The sequence below is a fragment of the Aegilops tauschii genome, chromosome 5, assembly GCF_002575655.3.
Source record: "Aegilops tauschii subsp. strangulata cultivar AL8/78 chromosome 5, Aet v6.0, whole genome shotgun sequence".
NCBI classification, from domain to species: Eukaryota; Viridiplantae; Streptophyta; class Magnoliopsida; order Poales; family Poaceae; genus Aegilops; species Aegilops tauschii.
This window is the reverse complement of record NC_053039.3, coordinates 366159894-366177440: the sequence shown is the minus strand read 5'-3', so window position 1 is coordinate 366177440 and position 17547 is coordinate 366159894. Positions and strand designations below refer to the sequence as shown.

The window sequence follows — 17547 nt, the reverse complement described above, 5'->3', positions numbered from 1 at the left end:
CCCAGAAACTTTCCCGGTGGCCGAAACTGGACTTCCTATATATAATTCTTCACCTCCGGACCATTCCGGAACCTCTCGTGACGTCCGGGATCTCATCCGGGACTCCGAACAACTTTCGGGTTTCCGCATACATATATCTCTACAACCCTAGCGTCACCGGACCTTAAGTGTGTAGACCCTACGGGTTCGGGAGGCATGCAGACATGACCGAGACGCCTCTCCGGTCAATAACCAACAGCGGGATCTGGATACCCATGTTGGCTCCCACATGTTCCACGATGATCTCATCGGATGAACCACGGTGTCGAGGATTCAATCAATCCCGTATACAGTTCCCTTTGTCAATCGGTATGTTACTTGCCCGAGATTCGATCGTCGGTATCCCAATACCTTGTTCAATCTCGTTACCGGCAAGTCTCTTTACTCGTACCGCAATGCATGATCCCGTGACTAACGCCTTAGTCACATTGAGCTCATTATGATGATGCATTACCGAGTGGGCCCAGAGATACCTCTCCGTTATACGGAGTGACAAATCCCAGTCTCGATCCGTGCCAACCCAACAGACACTTTCGGAGATACCCATAGTGCACCTTTATAGTCACCCAGTTACGTTGTGACGTTTGGCACACCCAAAGCACTCCTACGGTATCCGGGAGTTGCACGATCTCATGGTCTAAGGAAAAGATACTTGACATTGGAAAAGCTCTAGCAAACGAAACTACACGATCTTTTATGCTATGCTTAGGATTGGGTCTTATCCATCACATCATTCTCCTAATGATGTGATCCCGTTATCAATGACATCCAATGTCCATAGTCAGGAAACCATGACTATCTGTTGATCAACGAGCTAGTCAACTAGAGGCTTACTAGGGACACGTTGTGGTCTATGTATTCACACATGTATTACGATTTCCGGACAATACAATTATAGCATGAATAATAGACAATTATCATGAACAAAGAAATATAATAATAACCATTTATTATTGCCTCTAGGGCATATTTCCAACAGAAGCCGCCTCGCCTCCCCGGCCAGATCCTCCTCGGCACGCTCGTTAGACGCCGGCCCACTCGTCGGACGCCGGCAGGGCAGGTAGCTGGTCCGTGCACGCCGCGACTCCCCTCGCCGGCCGTCTCCTTCGTTGACGCCCGCAAGCTGTTTGACAGTTTGCCAAGGTACAAAATGGACTCCGCCGACGAGTTCTTTTTCCACAATTTCCTTTGCGACTCCGACGATTCGTCGTCCGACGACGAGGAGGAGATATTGGCTGTCGTGTTGGTCCATCACCACCCCAACAGCCAGCGGCCGTTGTTCCGTGGCTCCATTCCGGGCCAGCTTCCGGCGTTGAATCGCAACCGAGAGAGCGGGCATTTCCTTCTTTGGAAGGACTACTTTGATACAACAAACCCGTTGTTCAAACATCAAAAATTTTGCCGCAGTTTCCATATGAGTAGGCATCTTTTCAACCGTATTAGAGAGGGGGTGGTCGGCTATGATGATTATTTTGAGTGCAAAGAGGATGCTGTCGGCAAGATTGGTTTCTCCTCTTATCAGAAATGCACTACGGCCATCCGAATGCTTGCATACGGAGTGCCCGGTAATCTAATTGACGAGTACGTCCGTATGAGTGAGTCTACATGCCTAGAGTCCCTGTATAAGTTCTGCAAGGCTGTTATTGCTGTGTTTGGCCCTGAGTACTTGAGAGAGTCGACAGCTGAAGATACAGCCCGTTTGTTGGCCATGAATGCCAGAAGGGGCTTCCCAGGGATGCTTGGCAGCATAGACTGCATGCACTGGGAGTGGAAGAACTGCCCTTCTGCTTGGCCTTGCACTGTCATATTAGAGGCCGTGGCATCTCAAGATCTCTGGATCTGGCACTCTTTCTTTGGCATGGCTGAATCACACAATGATATCAACGTGCTTCAGCGCTCGCCGGTGTTTGCTAGGCTTGCCGAAGGCAACAACCCACCGGTGAACTTTACTGTCAACGGCCACAACTACGACAAAGGATACTACCTGGGTGACGGTATCTATCCTCAGTGGACCACTATTGTCAAGACAATACCCAACCCTGTCGGAGAGAAGAGGAAAAGATTTGCCCAAGAGCAAGAGAGTGCTAGAAAGGTGACGAGCGTGCCTTTGGTGTTTGCAATCTCGATGGGGCATCGTTCGGTATCCTACTAATACCTGGAGCACGCAGAAACTGTGGAAGGTGATGACTGCTTGTGTGATCATGCACAAATATGATCGTAGAAGACGAGCGCCCGGAACGTATGTATGATCAAGGGTTTCAGTTTCAGGGTGAGAATGTTGTGCCTGAGCATGGAGAAGCGGCAACGTTTGAACAGTTCACCCAATTCCATCATGACATGCGTGATTGGGAAACTCACGTGCAACTGCAAAATGATTTGGTTGAGCATATGTGAGCTCATGTTGGCAACCAATAGATGTATCTTCTTTTATTCGGTTGCAAAACTATGTGAAACATTTTTATTTGTATTCTGCTTGTAAAACTATGGGACTGTTTGGTTCCTTTCCTGGACATTGTGCCTGGTAAAAAGGCTGCCTGAATTGAGCCTGGGATGGTGAGCTTTTTCTGCCTGACCAGGCTTGCCTGGGCTCATGTGTTTGGTTCCTTTCCTGGATGGCTATTTTGTCATTTAGTGCTTAAAGATATTTTACTCAATGAACAGTACCGCTCATGGCTGGTCGTTACTTCCAGGCAGATGGCCAGGCGGAGGAAAAAGTACGCCTCGGCCAGGCTAATCATGTTGCCTGGGCTGACTATTGTACTTTCTGTTCCGCAACTCCGTCGGCGAGTCCGGTCCGAGGTTGCGGAGCGAGGGCGAGCGTCATAGACGAAGTAGTCGAAGTAGTCGAACACGCGAAAGTAAATGACACAGAGAAGTATGGAGGAGACCAGCTTTATTAATCAATGATCAGGTGTTACAATGATGGCTCCTCGTTGCTTTATATAGGGGGTAGGGGGTCAAGGGATAAGTACCCACTTAACGTAAAGTGGGGGAAACGGGAGGGGCTAGCCCGTGCGATACGCACGAGGCCGCCGCCACCCCTCGGTGGCCCCGGTTTCCCAACACTCCCCCTTGGGTAATTATCCGTATATCCATGACTCAAAACTCCGAAAAACCCAGTGGGAAAAAATATGGAGAAAGAGCACACGGTATACATTGTTGTATTGCACGAATTGCCTCGTCAAAAACCTCGTGTGAGAAACATCAGGAAAACTCACTCAAGGGAAAAAGAGTACAATCCACTCAACCATCAAGTTGAGTACTCGATCATCAGGATTGAGATTTTAGCGACGAGTTTGTGAAGTTTCTCCCCCTGAACCTTGCATCTCTCTAAGTCTCATCATACCGATTCCACGCACACACCTCTCTAAGGTTGATGCCGGTAATGATTTAGTGAACATATCAGCAAGATTGTCACATGACTTAGTATGCAAAACTCTCACCTCGTTCAACTATTGCAGCTCATGTGCATAGAAGAACTTGGGACTAATATGCTTTGTGAGGTTACTCTTCACATAACCCATCTGGACTTGTGCAACACAAGCAGCATTATCTTCATAGATAATGGTAGGGGTTTGTACGGTGTTCAGCCCACATGTCTGCTGAATGTGGCCGATCATCCGCCGAAGCGATACACACTCTTTTGACGCTTCGAATAGTGCCATGATTTCCGAGTGGTTCGTGGAAGTCGACACAAGTGTTTGCTTGGACGATTTCCAGGAAAACGCAGTTCCACCACAAAGGAAAACATATCCAGTCTGCGATTTGCAATCATGTGGGTCCGATAGGTACCGAGCATCGGCATAGCCTATAATAGATAGGTCTTGATTTCTTTTATAAAATAGGCCAAGATCTTTGGTCCCTTGCAGGTAACGGAAGACGTCCTTGACACCTTTCCAATGCCTCTTGGTAGGTTCAGAACTGTACCGAGCAAGCAAACTAACGGCGAACGCAATGTCTGGCCGTGTACAATTTGCGAGGTACATGAGTGCTCCAACTGCACTCAGGTAAGGAACCTCTGGTCCCAGAGTTTCCTCCCCCTCTTCCTTTGGCCTGAACGGGTCCTTGTCTGGCTGTAAAGATCTTCCGACCATCGGGGTCTTAGAAGTATATGCCTTATCAAATCCAAATCTCTCCAACACCTTCTGGGTGTAGGCCGACTGGTGCACTAGAATCCCATCAGGGGAATGTTCAAGTTGCAGACCTAGACAAAACTTGGTTTTACCCAAATCCTTCATCTCAAATTCCGACATTAGGTAGGAACTCGCTTCCTCAATATCCTCAGGCGTACCGATTATGTTTAAATCGTCCACGTACACCGAGATTATACAGAATCCATCTTGGGATCGCCGTATAAAAACACATGGGCAATCTTTATTGCTCGTGTAGCCCTTCTCATGAAGGAAATCACTTAAGCGACTGTACCACATTCTACCAGACTGTCTGAGTCCATACAGTGCCTTTTGAAGTTGAACACTGTATAGACCCCTATTTGCTCTATCATGGTTCGGAACAGGGATACCTTCTGGAACCTTCATGTATATGTTCGAATCCAAGTTACCATATAGGTAAGCATTGACAACATCCATTAGTTTCATTTTCAAGCCCATGTTTACTGCCATCGAGATCAAGTATCTAAAGGTAACTCCATCCATGATTGGGGAATAAGTCTCCTCAAAATCGACACCTGGTCGTTGAGTGAACCCTTGAGAAACGAGCCTTGCTTTGTACCTCACTACCTTATTATTTTCATCTCTCTTTCGAACAAAAACCCACCTATGGCCAACAGGGCGAATGTGGGGAGGAGTTCGACAAACTGGTCCGAACACCTTCCTTTTGTTGAGAGATAATAATTCGGCAGTAATTGCCTGCTGCCAATCTTTCCAATCCGACCTTTTCTTGCAATCAGCGAGCGTGTTAGGCTCAGGGTCAAGATCTATGATTGAGGCAATTTTCGTAGCAAAGTTGATGTCGACAATCACCGTTGCTCGGTTCAGGGACTCCCCCGTATAAATATAATTTATGGCCATTTCGTCATGGAGCGCATCCGGTGCAAACACTTGCTCTACCAAATTTCCCATTATGGGAGCAAGGTCCTTTAGATTTCCCGCGCCGATGTGTGCGCTCACATCTCCGCTGGGTGTTTCCCCTATGGGAAAGTTTAAGTCCGGAATTTCGTGCACTGAATTTTCCGTACTTGTGCCAGGTCTCGACTGGTTCCCCGTTTCAATTTGGGGTACTTTGGCGACAGGCTGTGATAAATCTCTCTTATCCTTTTTCGTCAGGCGTCCCCGAGTACTTGGGATTTGAGAAGCCGGATTTCTTGTCCTTTTAGGCCTTTGGACGGGAGCGGGTATACCATCATTTTTCTTCGGTATTTCAACCCTTTCCGGTGCATTGCGCGCGTGCACATGCGATTTTGTCACAGTCTTTAAGTCACTAAAGTGGTCGGGCAGTTGATTTGCTAAAGACTGCAAATCTATTATCTTTTGGACTTCTCTCTCAGTCTCAGCAGTGCGCGGGTCATGAGCGTGGATCCCCGTGGCTTGCCACATGATTTCTCGACTTTTAGCATCAAGGGGTTGATTCTCTCCCCCTAAAGTCGGGAAAAGATCCTCGTCAAAAATGCAATCAGCAAAACGAGCCGTGTGACAGTCACCTGTCATGGGGTCCAGATACCTGATTATGGACACAGTCTCATAACCAACGTATATCCCCGACTTATGGAGCGGGCCCATCGCCGATCGCTGAGGGGGTGGTATTGGTACATATACCTGGCAACCGAACCTACGAAGGTGGGAAATTTTCGGTGCCGACCCTTGCGCAAGTTGAACAGGAGAGTGGATGTTGTAGGCCGACGGTCGAAAGTTGATGAGATTAGCCGCGTGTAACACCGCGTGGCCCCAACATGTAGTTGGTAAATTACAACCCTGAAGGAGCGGTCGGGCAATGAATTTAATTCTTTTAATCAATGCCTCAGCAAGTCCATTTTGTGTATGAACATGTGGTACCGAGTGCTCAACTTTGATTCCCATTGCCATGCAATAATCAATGAACGCCTTTGAAGTAAATTCTCCGGCGTTGTCCATTCGAATAAACTTTATACGATAATCCGGGAAATTATTCCTCATTTGTATGATCTGTGAGATCAATTTTGCAAAGGCATGGTTCCGTGTTGACAGCAGGCAAACATTGGACCATTTAGAGGAAGCATCAATGAGCACCATGAAGTACCGAAACGGCCCCGTGAGGGGCTGAATTGGACCGCATATGTCCCCTTGGATACGTTCCAAGAACGCGGGGATTTCATCCCTCACCTTGAGGGGCGATGGCCTAATGACTAACTTCCCCTTAGCGCATGCGGAGGACACGAAATCATCGGGATTCGGGAAGTTCTTCACGTTAACATTATGGCCATGTGAGTTGTTAATTATATTTCTCATCATCCTAAGTCCGGGGTGGCCTAACCTATCGTGCCAGAGGCAGAAGAGTTCAGAGCTTCTAAAAACGGTCTTGAGGGTAGTGTACACGGGCGGTGCTACTATCTTAGTGTAGTATAGCCCTGTGTCAAACGAAGGAAGCCTTTTGATAACATGTTTACCACCTGCATCCCGCTTTGTGATGAGTAGGCACTCCTTGCCGTTTTCATCATCGGTCTCAGCATGGAAACCATTAGCGCGGATGTCTCTAAAGCTCAAAAGAGTACGCGTCGACTCCGGGTACAACAACGCATCATTAATGATCAAAGTTGTTCCCATGGGGAGTATAATAGTGGCTCGTCCGGAGCCAACTATGTGAGAACCGCAGCCGGCGATTGTCATAATACTTCCCGGAGATTTTTTAATGGACTCAAAGTACTTAGTTTCTCGTAAAATGGTATGAGTGGTGGCGCTATCGGCAAGGCACGTTTCCTCCATTCGGGCGCCACACACGTTCTAAAATATGACATCTAATTAATGTAATGAGGAAGAAAATACATTAAAAGTAAATGCACACATCTCAGAACATAACATGCTATCATGTATAAATAATGGAATAAATGAATAAATGTCATCCAATCGCCAAAGTAAAGAATAAGTTTATGCTCTCATAGAGCTTACAACTAAATCGAATTTATTCAATTTTATTGTATCAAATCACGGAATCATGATAACCAAAGAGGTATGCTAAGTGGACTCGGTGAAGAAGCCATTCACTTCCGGCGCAATCTCCATACTAGTGAGCTGATCCTCCTTAGAAATCATCTTGGAGGCAGCATCAATGTCTAGTGGCGGCGCCGCCGAGGCGACCATGTGGTCAACCTCCATGGCGACGTGGGCGTCGGTAGAGACCGCCAAAGCTGCCGCAATGGGCACCACTGGGGTCGCCTCTATGGGCGCAGCAGGGGGAGTAGCGATCATCACGGGTGCCGCCATGGGCGCCGGTGGTGCTCCCTCCTGAACCAAGGCGAGGTGCGTCTCACGCGCCTTCCGAGCCTTATATGCATCAACGACCTCCTGTGGTGTGCGGCACTGGCGGGAGAAATGCTCCACCGAGCCACAACGGAAGCAGTCCTGAGACCTTTGCCCTCCCTTGCCCGGCTTGTTCTGCTTAGCCGGGGCGGGGGAGGGGGGTGAGGACCCTTCTTCTTGCCCTTCCGGACCCTCTTCTTCTGTTGAGGCTTGCGGACTTTGAGAGCGTTCACCTCCTGGCGAGAACTCCCCCCAAGTGGTTGCGCGACAAAGTTCTTTTTGAGAACCTCGTCCTGCGCCTCCGCCACCTGGAGGACGTCAATCAACTCTGAATACCTCGTGTAGTTCCCCTGGCGGTAGTTCCGTGAGGACTGGACCGCGTCGGGGTGGAAAGTGGATTGGGTTTTCTCAATCTTCTGGGAGTCGGTAATCTCAGTACCACACAACCGAAGAGTCGTACAAATCCGGTGCAGAGCCGAATTGTACTCCCCAACCGTCTTGAAGTCCGCAAACCTCAGACGGATCCACTGTGCCTCTGCACGTGGCTTCACAGTGTACTTCAGCCGCTCAAACCGCTGCTTAAGAGCGGTCCAAAGGCCAGAAGCACTGCGCTCAGCCATATACTCATCTTTCAGAGTAGGTGACAGGTGATGACGGAGAAAGTGCAGAACCTGCGCATTCTCAGTTTCGAACTTGGGATCAGTGACGGCCAGCTGGGCCCCCTTACCGATCGCCCTCAGGAGGGTTTTGCCCTGGAGAAAGATCTCGCAGTCCGAGGACCATGACAGGTAGTTCAGCCCTGTCTGGGCCAACTCACGAAACTCCTTGTTGACAATTCCGGCCATCTGCGATTTATGCAAAAATCATGAGATTACAACAGGTAATCTTTTGCACAAAGCGATATTGATAAACTTATTCAATAAAATGATGTTCCATTATCTAAAACATGTTCTTATATGACTTACTTAATGATTAAGAGTGCAAAACAATTAATCTACAGTAGTAAAATCATACAATAAAACATGTTTACAAAATATAGCATGTTAAGCGCATCTAGTACGTGAAAAATAGCCCAAAAAGTGAATTCCCGAGGCATTTTAAAGCCCAAATACGCGTTTTCAGCGAAAACAGACAGTTCCAGGGGGTTCTACGCGAAATATTGCTGCAGGAATAAAACTCGCGCAAAAGCTGAAAACTACAGGGGCTAAACCGCAATTTTTCCGCGCTACAGCCGGCGCCCCTCTTTTTTTTATGGAGGAATCCCACGGCCGCGGCCCATCCGGCCCAGCAGCCAGCGGGCCGGCCCAGGCGCTGCGCTTAGCTCCTGCCCGCAGCGACGCTAGGGTTTCCCCTAGCGCCCAGGGTGCGGCGGCGGCCTGGGGCCGGCCAGCTCGCGCGGCGGCGGCTGGTGCCACCCGACGGCGGCCAAGGCACGCGCCGGCGGCGGCCAAGCCGGCCAGCGGGACGGCGCGCCCACGGCGCGGCGTGGCCAGAGGCAAGGCACGGCGCGGCGCGCCCAGCGGGGCGGGCTGCGCGCGAGCACGCGCCAGCAGGGCGCGGCGCGACGAGCCGGCCAGCGGGACGGCGGCGGCGGCAGCGTCAGCAGGACGCGGCATGGCGCGTGCGACCAGCAGGGTCGCGGCCAGTGCGGCGTCATCCGGACGCCGGCCTCGGGATGCGATCTTCGTCGCGTTCATCCGGAAAAACGACGGCGCACGGCACATCTGGTGCTATTGCGGCGGTACCACGATCATCTGGATCGCGATCTGTACCGAATCCCTATAGTGCAGTCAACAAGTTCCTCTTAGTCCAAGAACATCGACATTGGTCGGCGACGTGTTCGTCCGCTCGGTTCTTGGGAGGAAAATCCGCACCATAGGTAGATCAAATCCGAAAAATAATCTAATCGCAAAAACGGAATCATAGTAACGAGAGGAATCCATTTTTGCAAAAGTGGGGATCGAATCTTATACCTCCGCGGGATCGACGAAAGCCTGCGTGATGCAGGCTTGACGGAGAGTTGATGGAGCGAAGCGTGCTGATAACATGTTCCGCAACTCCGCCGGCGAGTCCGGTCCGAGGTTGCGGAGCGAGGGCGAGCGTCGTAGACAAAGTAGTCAAAGTAGTCGAACACGCGAAAGTAAATGACACAGAGAAGTATGAAGGAGACCAGCTTTATTAATCAATGATCAGGTGTTACAATGATGGCTCCTCGTTGCTTTATATAGGGGATAGGGGGTCAAGGGATAAGTACCCACTTAACGTAAAGTGGGGAAAACGGGAGGGGCTAGCCCGTGCGATACGCACGAGGCCGCCGCCACCCCTCGATGGCCCCGGTTTCCCAACACTTCCTTCTATTTTTCAATCTAAGGCCAGGCTAATCATGTTGATAGGAGTCGCAGGCCAGGCAGACAACTTGTTTTTCAGGATACAATCCAAACAAATATCAGGCAGGTTTCAGGCAGAGCCCAGGCCAGGCGTGCAGCGACCAGGCCACTAACCAAACACGCTCTATATTATTTTATTCGGTTTAAACTATGTTATTATGTTATTTGATAATATGTTTGAATGTAATGTAAAATTGGGCAGCCAGCCGATACATATAAGTCGGCGCGTTGGACGCGCTGCCGACCCATATCTAAAACAGGGCGGACGGCTGACCCAAACGAACAAAAAGATCGCCGTCCAAACGGCGGCTCCATTGGAGGTGCTCCCACGCCATGATTCAACATCTTTCATTTGTACGATCAGTTTTGTTTGTACTACGTGACATCATGTGGTAACTTGTGAGACAAAAAGTAGCCAGTTTTGTTTGGACGTGCACTGTGTTGCTTTCGGCCCTGGGGGAGGGTGCAGGAGAGTCAAGTCACGAAAGAGCCTCACTCGTAGTCGTAGGACACTTTCTATCTCGACGTTTGCTTTCTATCTGAACGTCGTAAAGCTGCAAACATGACGGCGTCCACCTTATCTAGTTCACCTTTATTTTCCCTCCTGAGGAAGCATCTCCCGTCGAAGATCCTAGCGATCCTGTGACCTCGCCCACGAGGCCGCCGGCACACGCGCGAACACAACAAATGAAGACATTTGAAGCAGGCAAGCTGCTATCGCTGAAAGCAAGACACGAGAGCCGGCGGCAACGATTGCAGCAAATAAAGAAGAAAAGAAATAGCACATCCAATCACACCCAGCTGGGCTACACCTGAAGCAACCTCCTACTCGTACAAGGCCGGCCTGAAGCACAGGCACGCCGTGGCTAGCAGCCTAGCAAGTATCAAAGGCCGAATTGCTCGTGGGTAGCAATGGCCTACAACTACAGGGCCAGAAATGGCCAACGATAAAGGAGGCCTTTACCATTGTGCTAGCTGCTGGCCTGCTGGGTGTGGTGTGGTGTGGTGTCAAGCATGAGAAGCAGGCAGGCACATGTGATGACGCGGAGGCACCATCGCTCCTTTCCTCGGTGGCTCCATTTTCTCTTGTCCCCTTGCCAGATTGTGCAGATGAGCAGATCCATATGGTGACAGCCAGCGCACGCATGGTCCCTGCTCAAGCCGCAGCAGCAGCGGCAGCATATTCTTCTGAAAATGCGACGGGGGTAAAAGAAATTGAGGATTGTCTGAATTTTCTGCACTCACGAGTCTCTGTCTGAACTTCACTCGGGCCTCCCTGCTGAAGGGCCTGAGGCTCCAGATACCTGAAGATAAAAACAAGCCCTGATGTCAAGAGCTAAAGCATGGCATGTGTGGTGCTTGATATATTATATACAGAAAAATGTCGGGGGTCCTAATTCTACTGTGAATAAGGAAGATGAAGTGGCAGAAAGGGGAGATGAAATCAGAGGCGAAACAAGTTGGGTTGGCTAAGAACGCGCAGGCCATCAGAAATATGGTGGTTATACGTATATGCCAGTATCTGAGGCATTTTTCCTCAAAAGCATATGGAGATAAGATGTACTAGTAGGAAACAGTACATCTGTACATGTATGGATGATACTGCAGGTTCCTAAATCTGAACCGTGATTAGACTAATGGTTGCTTATTCATCAACAGTGCAGCAGATCTTAGGCAATTTACAAGCTCGGAAACACATACAGGTTATAATGCTGCCACAACTAGAGGTGATTAGCCTATGGAACATGTTGCACGAACAGGTTAGCCTATGGAACATGTTGCATGAAGTTCCAATGCTACAATGCTGCCTCAACCTGCCTCAAATCATTTCTAAATAATTTTGTTCTTAAAGGATCAACACAGTCAAATCGTTTCTTCTTTATGCGCTGTGTCACATTTGAAAAAATGACGCCCCGCTCCCGCTCCTGCGACCAACAGCGCCCACCGACGGTGGCCACCCCGGCGCCGCCGACCACCCTCCTCCCCAACCAACCCCAGCCCCCCCTGTTGCAGGCCCTCCCTGCTGCAGTGACACTGCCATGGGGCTTCCCCGCTTGCCATGCGTTGTTTTGAGGGTACTTGTAAAACTCTGTTCTCTCGATTAGTACATGAGGCAAAATCTTATGCCTCTGTTTCAAAAAAAAAAACCCTATGGAACATGCTACAGGAAGTTCCATAATCCTGGAAATTGAGGAATTCATTATGTTTTATGTGTGAACATAAGAGCTATCGACACACTAAATTAGGTGGCATAATTATGAACTGCAAACATCATTGCGGCATATCTCTACTATTAAATGGGAGTTGGTTGCTTTCGCTTCCATCACTTCAACCCCTCCCACCGTTTTTTTTTTCAAACCATGCGATAAGCCGCATTTTTTTTTCCAAATCGACTCCCACCTGGGGAAAGAAAACCTGTAGTTGTATGTATACAATGTCAGTCACATCATATCTTTCCTTACCTTTGTCTATGGATTCCCTTCCCACAATATATATCAATATCAACCCAATCCAAATTTTCCTACGTTGAACCACTAGAATAAAGTTGCCCCCGTTGCAACGCACGGGTTTTGAGCTTGTAATTTTTTTTTAAAACTAACTTTCAAGGACAATACTGAAAAGTGAACATTGGCAATTTCACGGTTTATATTATTCTGCCTGATGTGACAGAAAGAGCACAGTATAGATGCTACTGGCTTTACTAAAACGGGCATCTAAATCACTACAATATTCATCAACGGAGATCCCATGTACAGCAGGCATCAGTATGCAACTTACTCAGTAGTGGGATATCATGGTACTAGAAAGCATGGCAGGTGAAACAGCCACTCAGAGATCTGATCTGGCCATTCTTTGTAACATGTGATGTCTTTTTGGCCTTCCTGCAAAGATGCTCATCTTGGCTTGCTGTTGCTGCATCACGCATCCCTTGTGCTTTTCTTTGGGCAGACCTGAGGGTGTTCAAAATTCTGTCCAGAGAAAATGATCGTTTCTTCTCGAGTTTCATCTGAGATAATAAGTATGGAGACAATAGAAGGTCAACTAGAGAATACCAAAACAATGAACCATCATACAGTAAATAATGCAAGCATCAATTCCAATATGAGCACATACAGATATAAAATATACTCTTAACCAATGACATGAGACAACAGTTACAGGTAGCATGCTACAGTTCATACGGGTCCCAGTTTTTTCTTCTAAAAGGAGGTAGGCCAAAAAAAAAAATACTTGGGCAGCTGGAGATGTATGTTTTGATATGGTTCCTGCAAATAAATATAGCTGGAAAAAGATTGTCTGACAAAGAATGGCTGAAAGTAAGAGTCCCCAAGAATATGACTGATGTCCTGTCTAATGGATTGGATGCTTGCACTAAGCAGTTGTTCATTTGGGAAATGTTCTCACATGCTTATCTTGATGGAGGAAGAGGATGCCAATTCTAAGACTAGTCAGATTTTATCTTGTTCTGCAGCTAGACTTGCTTAGTTCACTATTTGGATCCTTTGGCCCGTTGCTACTAATAATATTTATGGATTAGTAAAATATTTCAGCAGGGGTCTTACTACTTACATAAAAAAAAAGTTAGAAGTAGTCTGAAGCACATACCACTAGCTTCTGAATTGCAGCCTCAGCTTTCGCTTTTTGAAGATTCTCCCAAGCAGTAAGTTTTGCTTCTTCTCTCTCAACCCTTTTAACAATGGTAGAGTGATCAGTATTTCATGATTTCATCGAATAAATTTACTTTGCACAGTTTTAGGAACTGTAAAAGATTTGGATATTTGCACATCATACGAGATAAGCAGGTCATGTTATATATTTTCACTTTTTCAGAAGTTAAGCTACAAGTATTACTGCACGAAAGTGGTTTAAAATAGCAGAGGTATGCCTGAACAAAAAGCAGCATTTATCGTAAGCACCGGTCCCTTACTTTATTGTGCATTTCGTTTCAGATGATTCCCAGGAAGAAGATTTAGAGTCCACCGTCCTTTTGTTCCACTCTAACATATTTGTAGAATTCTTGTTAGAGCCTTGTGTTACATGTTTCTTGGACCATCTGGTAAGACTCACTCGCTCATCCATCTGCACATCCCTGATCTCGAGATCAGAGAAACAGCTCTCCCTCTCTTTGGCTTGTTGCATTGAGAATGAGCGAACAAATGAAGGCCTGGCGCTGGGCGAAGAAGACCTACTTAGATCTGGACTAGTTTGAGTCGCAGTATCCTTCCTTGAAGTTATAGGGGTGACAGTGGGGGCTGAATCTTCTACGAACTCAGCCTCTTCGTCTGATATGAAACAAAACAAAGAAGCATCAGCTGAAGATTTACTTAAGTTTCATTAAGTACAGTAAAAACGTAAGATCAACTTCTGGTGTTATTCAGCTTAGAAGTGCTATGATGAAATCAATTACCAAGATACCAAATGCCAAAAACTAATGTTTATAGTGCAACTCATGAGGAGCTTCACAATTTAACAATGCTTTAGCAACCAGAGAGACAACCGCAAACCCCAAACAGAGTGTTATCCTCTACATGTTTATACTTTGTAGACCCATAATTCAACACTAAGCAATAGGCTAAATATGATGGGTAGCAATTTCTTAATACCTTGTACAGATTCTTGGGTGCTAGGCAATGACGCAGATGATTCAACTGCAGTATCTAGCCGTCGGCGCACCGTGGTAGATTGGGTAGCAGGAGACCCGATATCTGCTAGAGAAGACCTGCCAACTATGCCAATACCGAATTCGGCACCAGCTGTTCCACTCGTATACCTCCCAACATTACTTTTCGCCCCACCATAATGTTCAGGTATCAGTACTCCCGCCAAGAAAGGTGAGTTTGCTGCTAAATGCCCAACTCTCCCACTGTCAAACAAAGACACGGATGAAGATACAGATGAGTACTGTCCACCAAGTCTTCCAGGAGGCCCAAGAGGACCACTTTTGGCCTTGGGCCGTCGAGCATGGGGCAATGCCGCGGTCTTCTCACGCGCATCGCCGGAGTTTGACTTGGGACTGAAGATCCACCTCTCCGCATCCTCCCATTTTGAGGGCAATGTCCTCCTATTGTTGAGAGGAAATGCCATGCTGCTGCCTGGGTACCTCCTAGTATTATTACCTTTGGAAGGGAGAGGCACTCTCTCGGAGCTCCACCCCTTTTGGTACCCCAAGGCCGATGGCCGGTGCCGCCGCGGATAGCTCGGCGTGCCGGGACTAGGGAACACGCCGGAGCTGATCTGTGATGACACAAGTCCCTTGCTTACAAACCCGGCACCTCCAACCACGAAGCCCGGAGAAAACGGAGTCCCGTTGTTGAACCCGGCGCTGCCGAAGTCGAGCGAGGCCGGCCGCTGCTTCAGCCCCTTCCTACCGTGCAGGTAAACAGCCTCTGTCCGGCACCGTCGCTGGCTCTGGCATTCTGTCGAACAGCACACAAGCACACAAGATTGGAAAACCTCACACCACCTAGCACGTCGCAAACTTGGAAATCTCGTACGTACCTCGGATGGCAGTGGCGCCGCCCGCCGGACTCTTGGCCGGTTCTTGCCACTCTCCCTTCAGCCCACACTGCGCTTCGTCGTCGTCGTGCGGCTCCGTGAACGCTGCAGAGGCTTCAGAGAAGGCGAACTCGCTTAAAAGGGCTGTAAAGTGGAGCTCCAGCAAGAACGCTGGTAAGAATACAAGCTGTGAGCTGTGGGCTGTGTGCTCACCACTGGAGGATGAAGTGGCGGCCAGCCCGTCTGTCTCCAGATCTGTGTCCATGTCGCCATCCGCGCGCACGAATCCGGCCAAAGGCTGCAGCCAACCATCAAGCACCGATTAAAAAGTTAATCTTGCAAAGCTGGAGACCGGAGAGAATCCCAGGGTGGGTGGTGCCCCCCCTCCGCTCCTTTTCCGCTTGCTGGCGAGGGCGATGCGGCAAGAATCAAGATGGCGATGATGGTGCCTATCCTCAAGCCTCGGGCCCTCCGGCTTTGTCAGTTTTAGATCGCTAGATTCACTCGCTAATCATGTCATTTCTGGGTTTTACCCTCCACTTTCTGGAAAGGCTCCTGTGGACTGTGGTCACCTGCGACAGGCCATGGTGCTCTCTGGCTAGATCGGCATGGCGGCATGCCCATGCCACCGCTCGCGGCAGTAAAGAGATTCTATGTGCGAATATTAATCCAAATGAAATCGACAGAGACGCCCAAGGAAGGTGGTGGCAATGGAGGAGGGGGGCGAAGACCAACCGAGTCGCAGCCGAAGGAGCCGCTGCCGCTGCTCGTCGAGTAGCCGTCGCCCGCCTCGGCTCTTCCCCACCGACGCCGCCCCCGACGCCGCCGCATTGCCCTCTCCGATGCCGACGCCGACGCCGAGGCAGCCCCCTCCTCCTCCTCCCCCATTACGCCCCGGAACTCCAGCTCGCAATCACCGGCGCCGCGCATTTTGTCTCAAAAACAAGAAAGCAAGAATCCCACCTGCCGCCTGCCGCCTGCCTCGTCAGTGAGTTTGCTGTGCTCTCCCCCTCAACCGGCGGTGGCCATTAAAAGTGGCGGGTATGGAGGAGTGAGAAGTCCTGGCATTTTAATAGAAGACGTGTCAGGCGGATTGGGACGTGGGTGTACGTCCGGCATCTCGAGGCCGCGAGGCGAGGCAACGTGAGCCGGGAGCTCAAGAACGTGCGCGGCGCTGAAATCAACGGACAGTTTATCGGCTAGTTTTGCCCCCGATCGGCGCCCCCGTCCATGTCGGTGTCGTCCTTGTTGTTTCTTCTGCCCCGCGGCGCAGGGAAACTCACCTCACCAACTCCACCCACCGAACCTCTCGTGCCGTCGCCGCCCGTCTCCGTACTCGGTTTACCCCGGCATGGCTGTCTCGTGACGACTATCTAACAGTCGGTCGGTCGCTGTGAAACAATGGCAATGGCATGCAACCGACGGCGTCCTGGTCGAGGAGTGAAAGTCCTGGCGTGATGCAGGCGGGGGCGGGGTCCCGGCTGGCCCCGCGTCACGGTGGCCGCAGCTGGAACGACGGCGACCTCTCTGCTGAAGGGCGCGCAGTTTCAGCGCATCCGGCTAACCATGGAGCATGTAGATCTACTGCGGTGGAACAATGGGGGTTCAGGTTGCATGGGTCCGCCGGATGGGAGCGCCGGCAGGTGGTTGAAGGCGTGGAGCACGGTAGCAGTGTACCAGCGGCTGTGGCCACGTGCCGTGCTACTGCCGTGTCGCCACGGTTCACCGAACATAGCACAGGCCTTGGGGGCATATAATGTGTGCGTCGTTCGGTGGCACGAACGTTCCTACCGTGCACCAAAGCTCTCTCCGTCACATGCTATGCTGGTCTAGTGGTCCGGCCAAAACAAATCGTATTTAGCGAATTTTTCTTCTCCGGAAATGGGCTAATCATTAAATCCGTGCATGTTCTTTTTAGAAGAGCGATGATGGCGACCAATCATGTGGAAGGTCGTTCGGTCGTCAACTGGAAGGGGGTTTTCTGCCCGTAAAATATCGGAGGTCTCGGTCAGGGTTCTTTTTTAAACTCCATCAAGCTAGTCAATGGAGAGAGTTGGAGCTCTATCATTGAACTGGACGACTCCTTTAATAATACCAGTAGACATTTTATGCGACAAATATAAGAGTTGAAGGTCATGAAGACTTTAAAAATAATGAAACAAGGCAACGAGCCC

At 49.4% G+C, this 17547-nt stretch overlaps 1 protein-coding gene across 2 annotated transcripts; it reads right to left on the bottom strand.

The window, feature by feature from the left end:
• Positions 1–10598: 10598 nt before the first annotated feature.
• LOC109763235 (uncharacterized) lies at positions 10599–16526 on the bottom strand. 2 transcript variants are annotated; one of them, XR_002232876.4, is made up of 9 exons: positions 16109–16526; positions 15587–15671; positions 15377–15487; positions 14482–15294; positions 13806–14160; positions 13484–13565; positions 12656–12884; positions 11123–11181; positions 10761–11029 (listed from the first exon to the last, which is right to left on the bottom strand). XR_002232876.4 is itself a non-coding variant. In XM_020322084.4 (8 exons), exons 1-7 carry the CDS (start codon positions 16301–16303, stop codon positions 12678–12680), a joined length of 1848 nt encoding a protein of 615 aa, XP_020177673.1. In that variant the 5' UTR covers positions 16304–16524; the 3' UTR covers positions 10599–11181; positions 12656–12677. The 2 variants fall into 2 exon arrangements, 1 of the variants encoding a protein (XP_020177673.1); XM_020322084.4 differs by having other exon boundaries at positions 10599–11181; positions 16109–16524.
• Positions 16527–17547: the final 1021 nt, after the last annotated feature.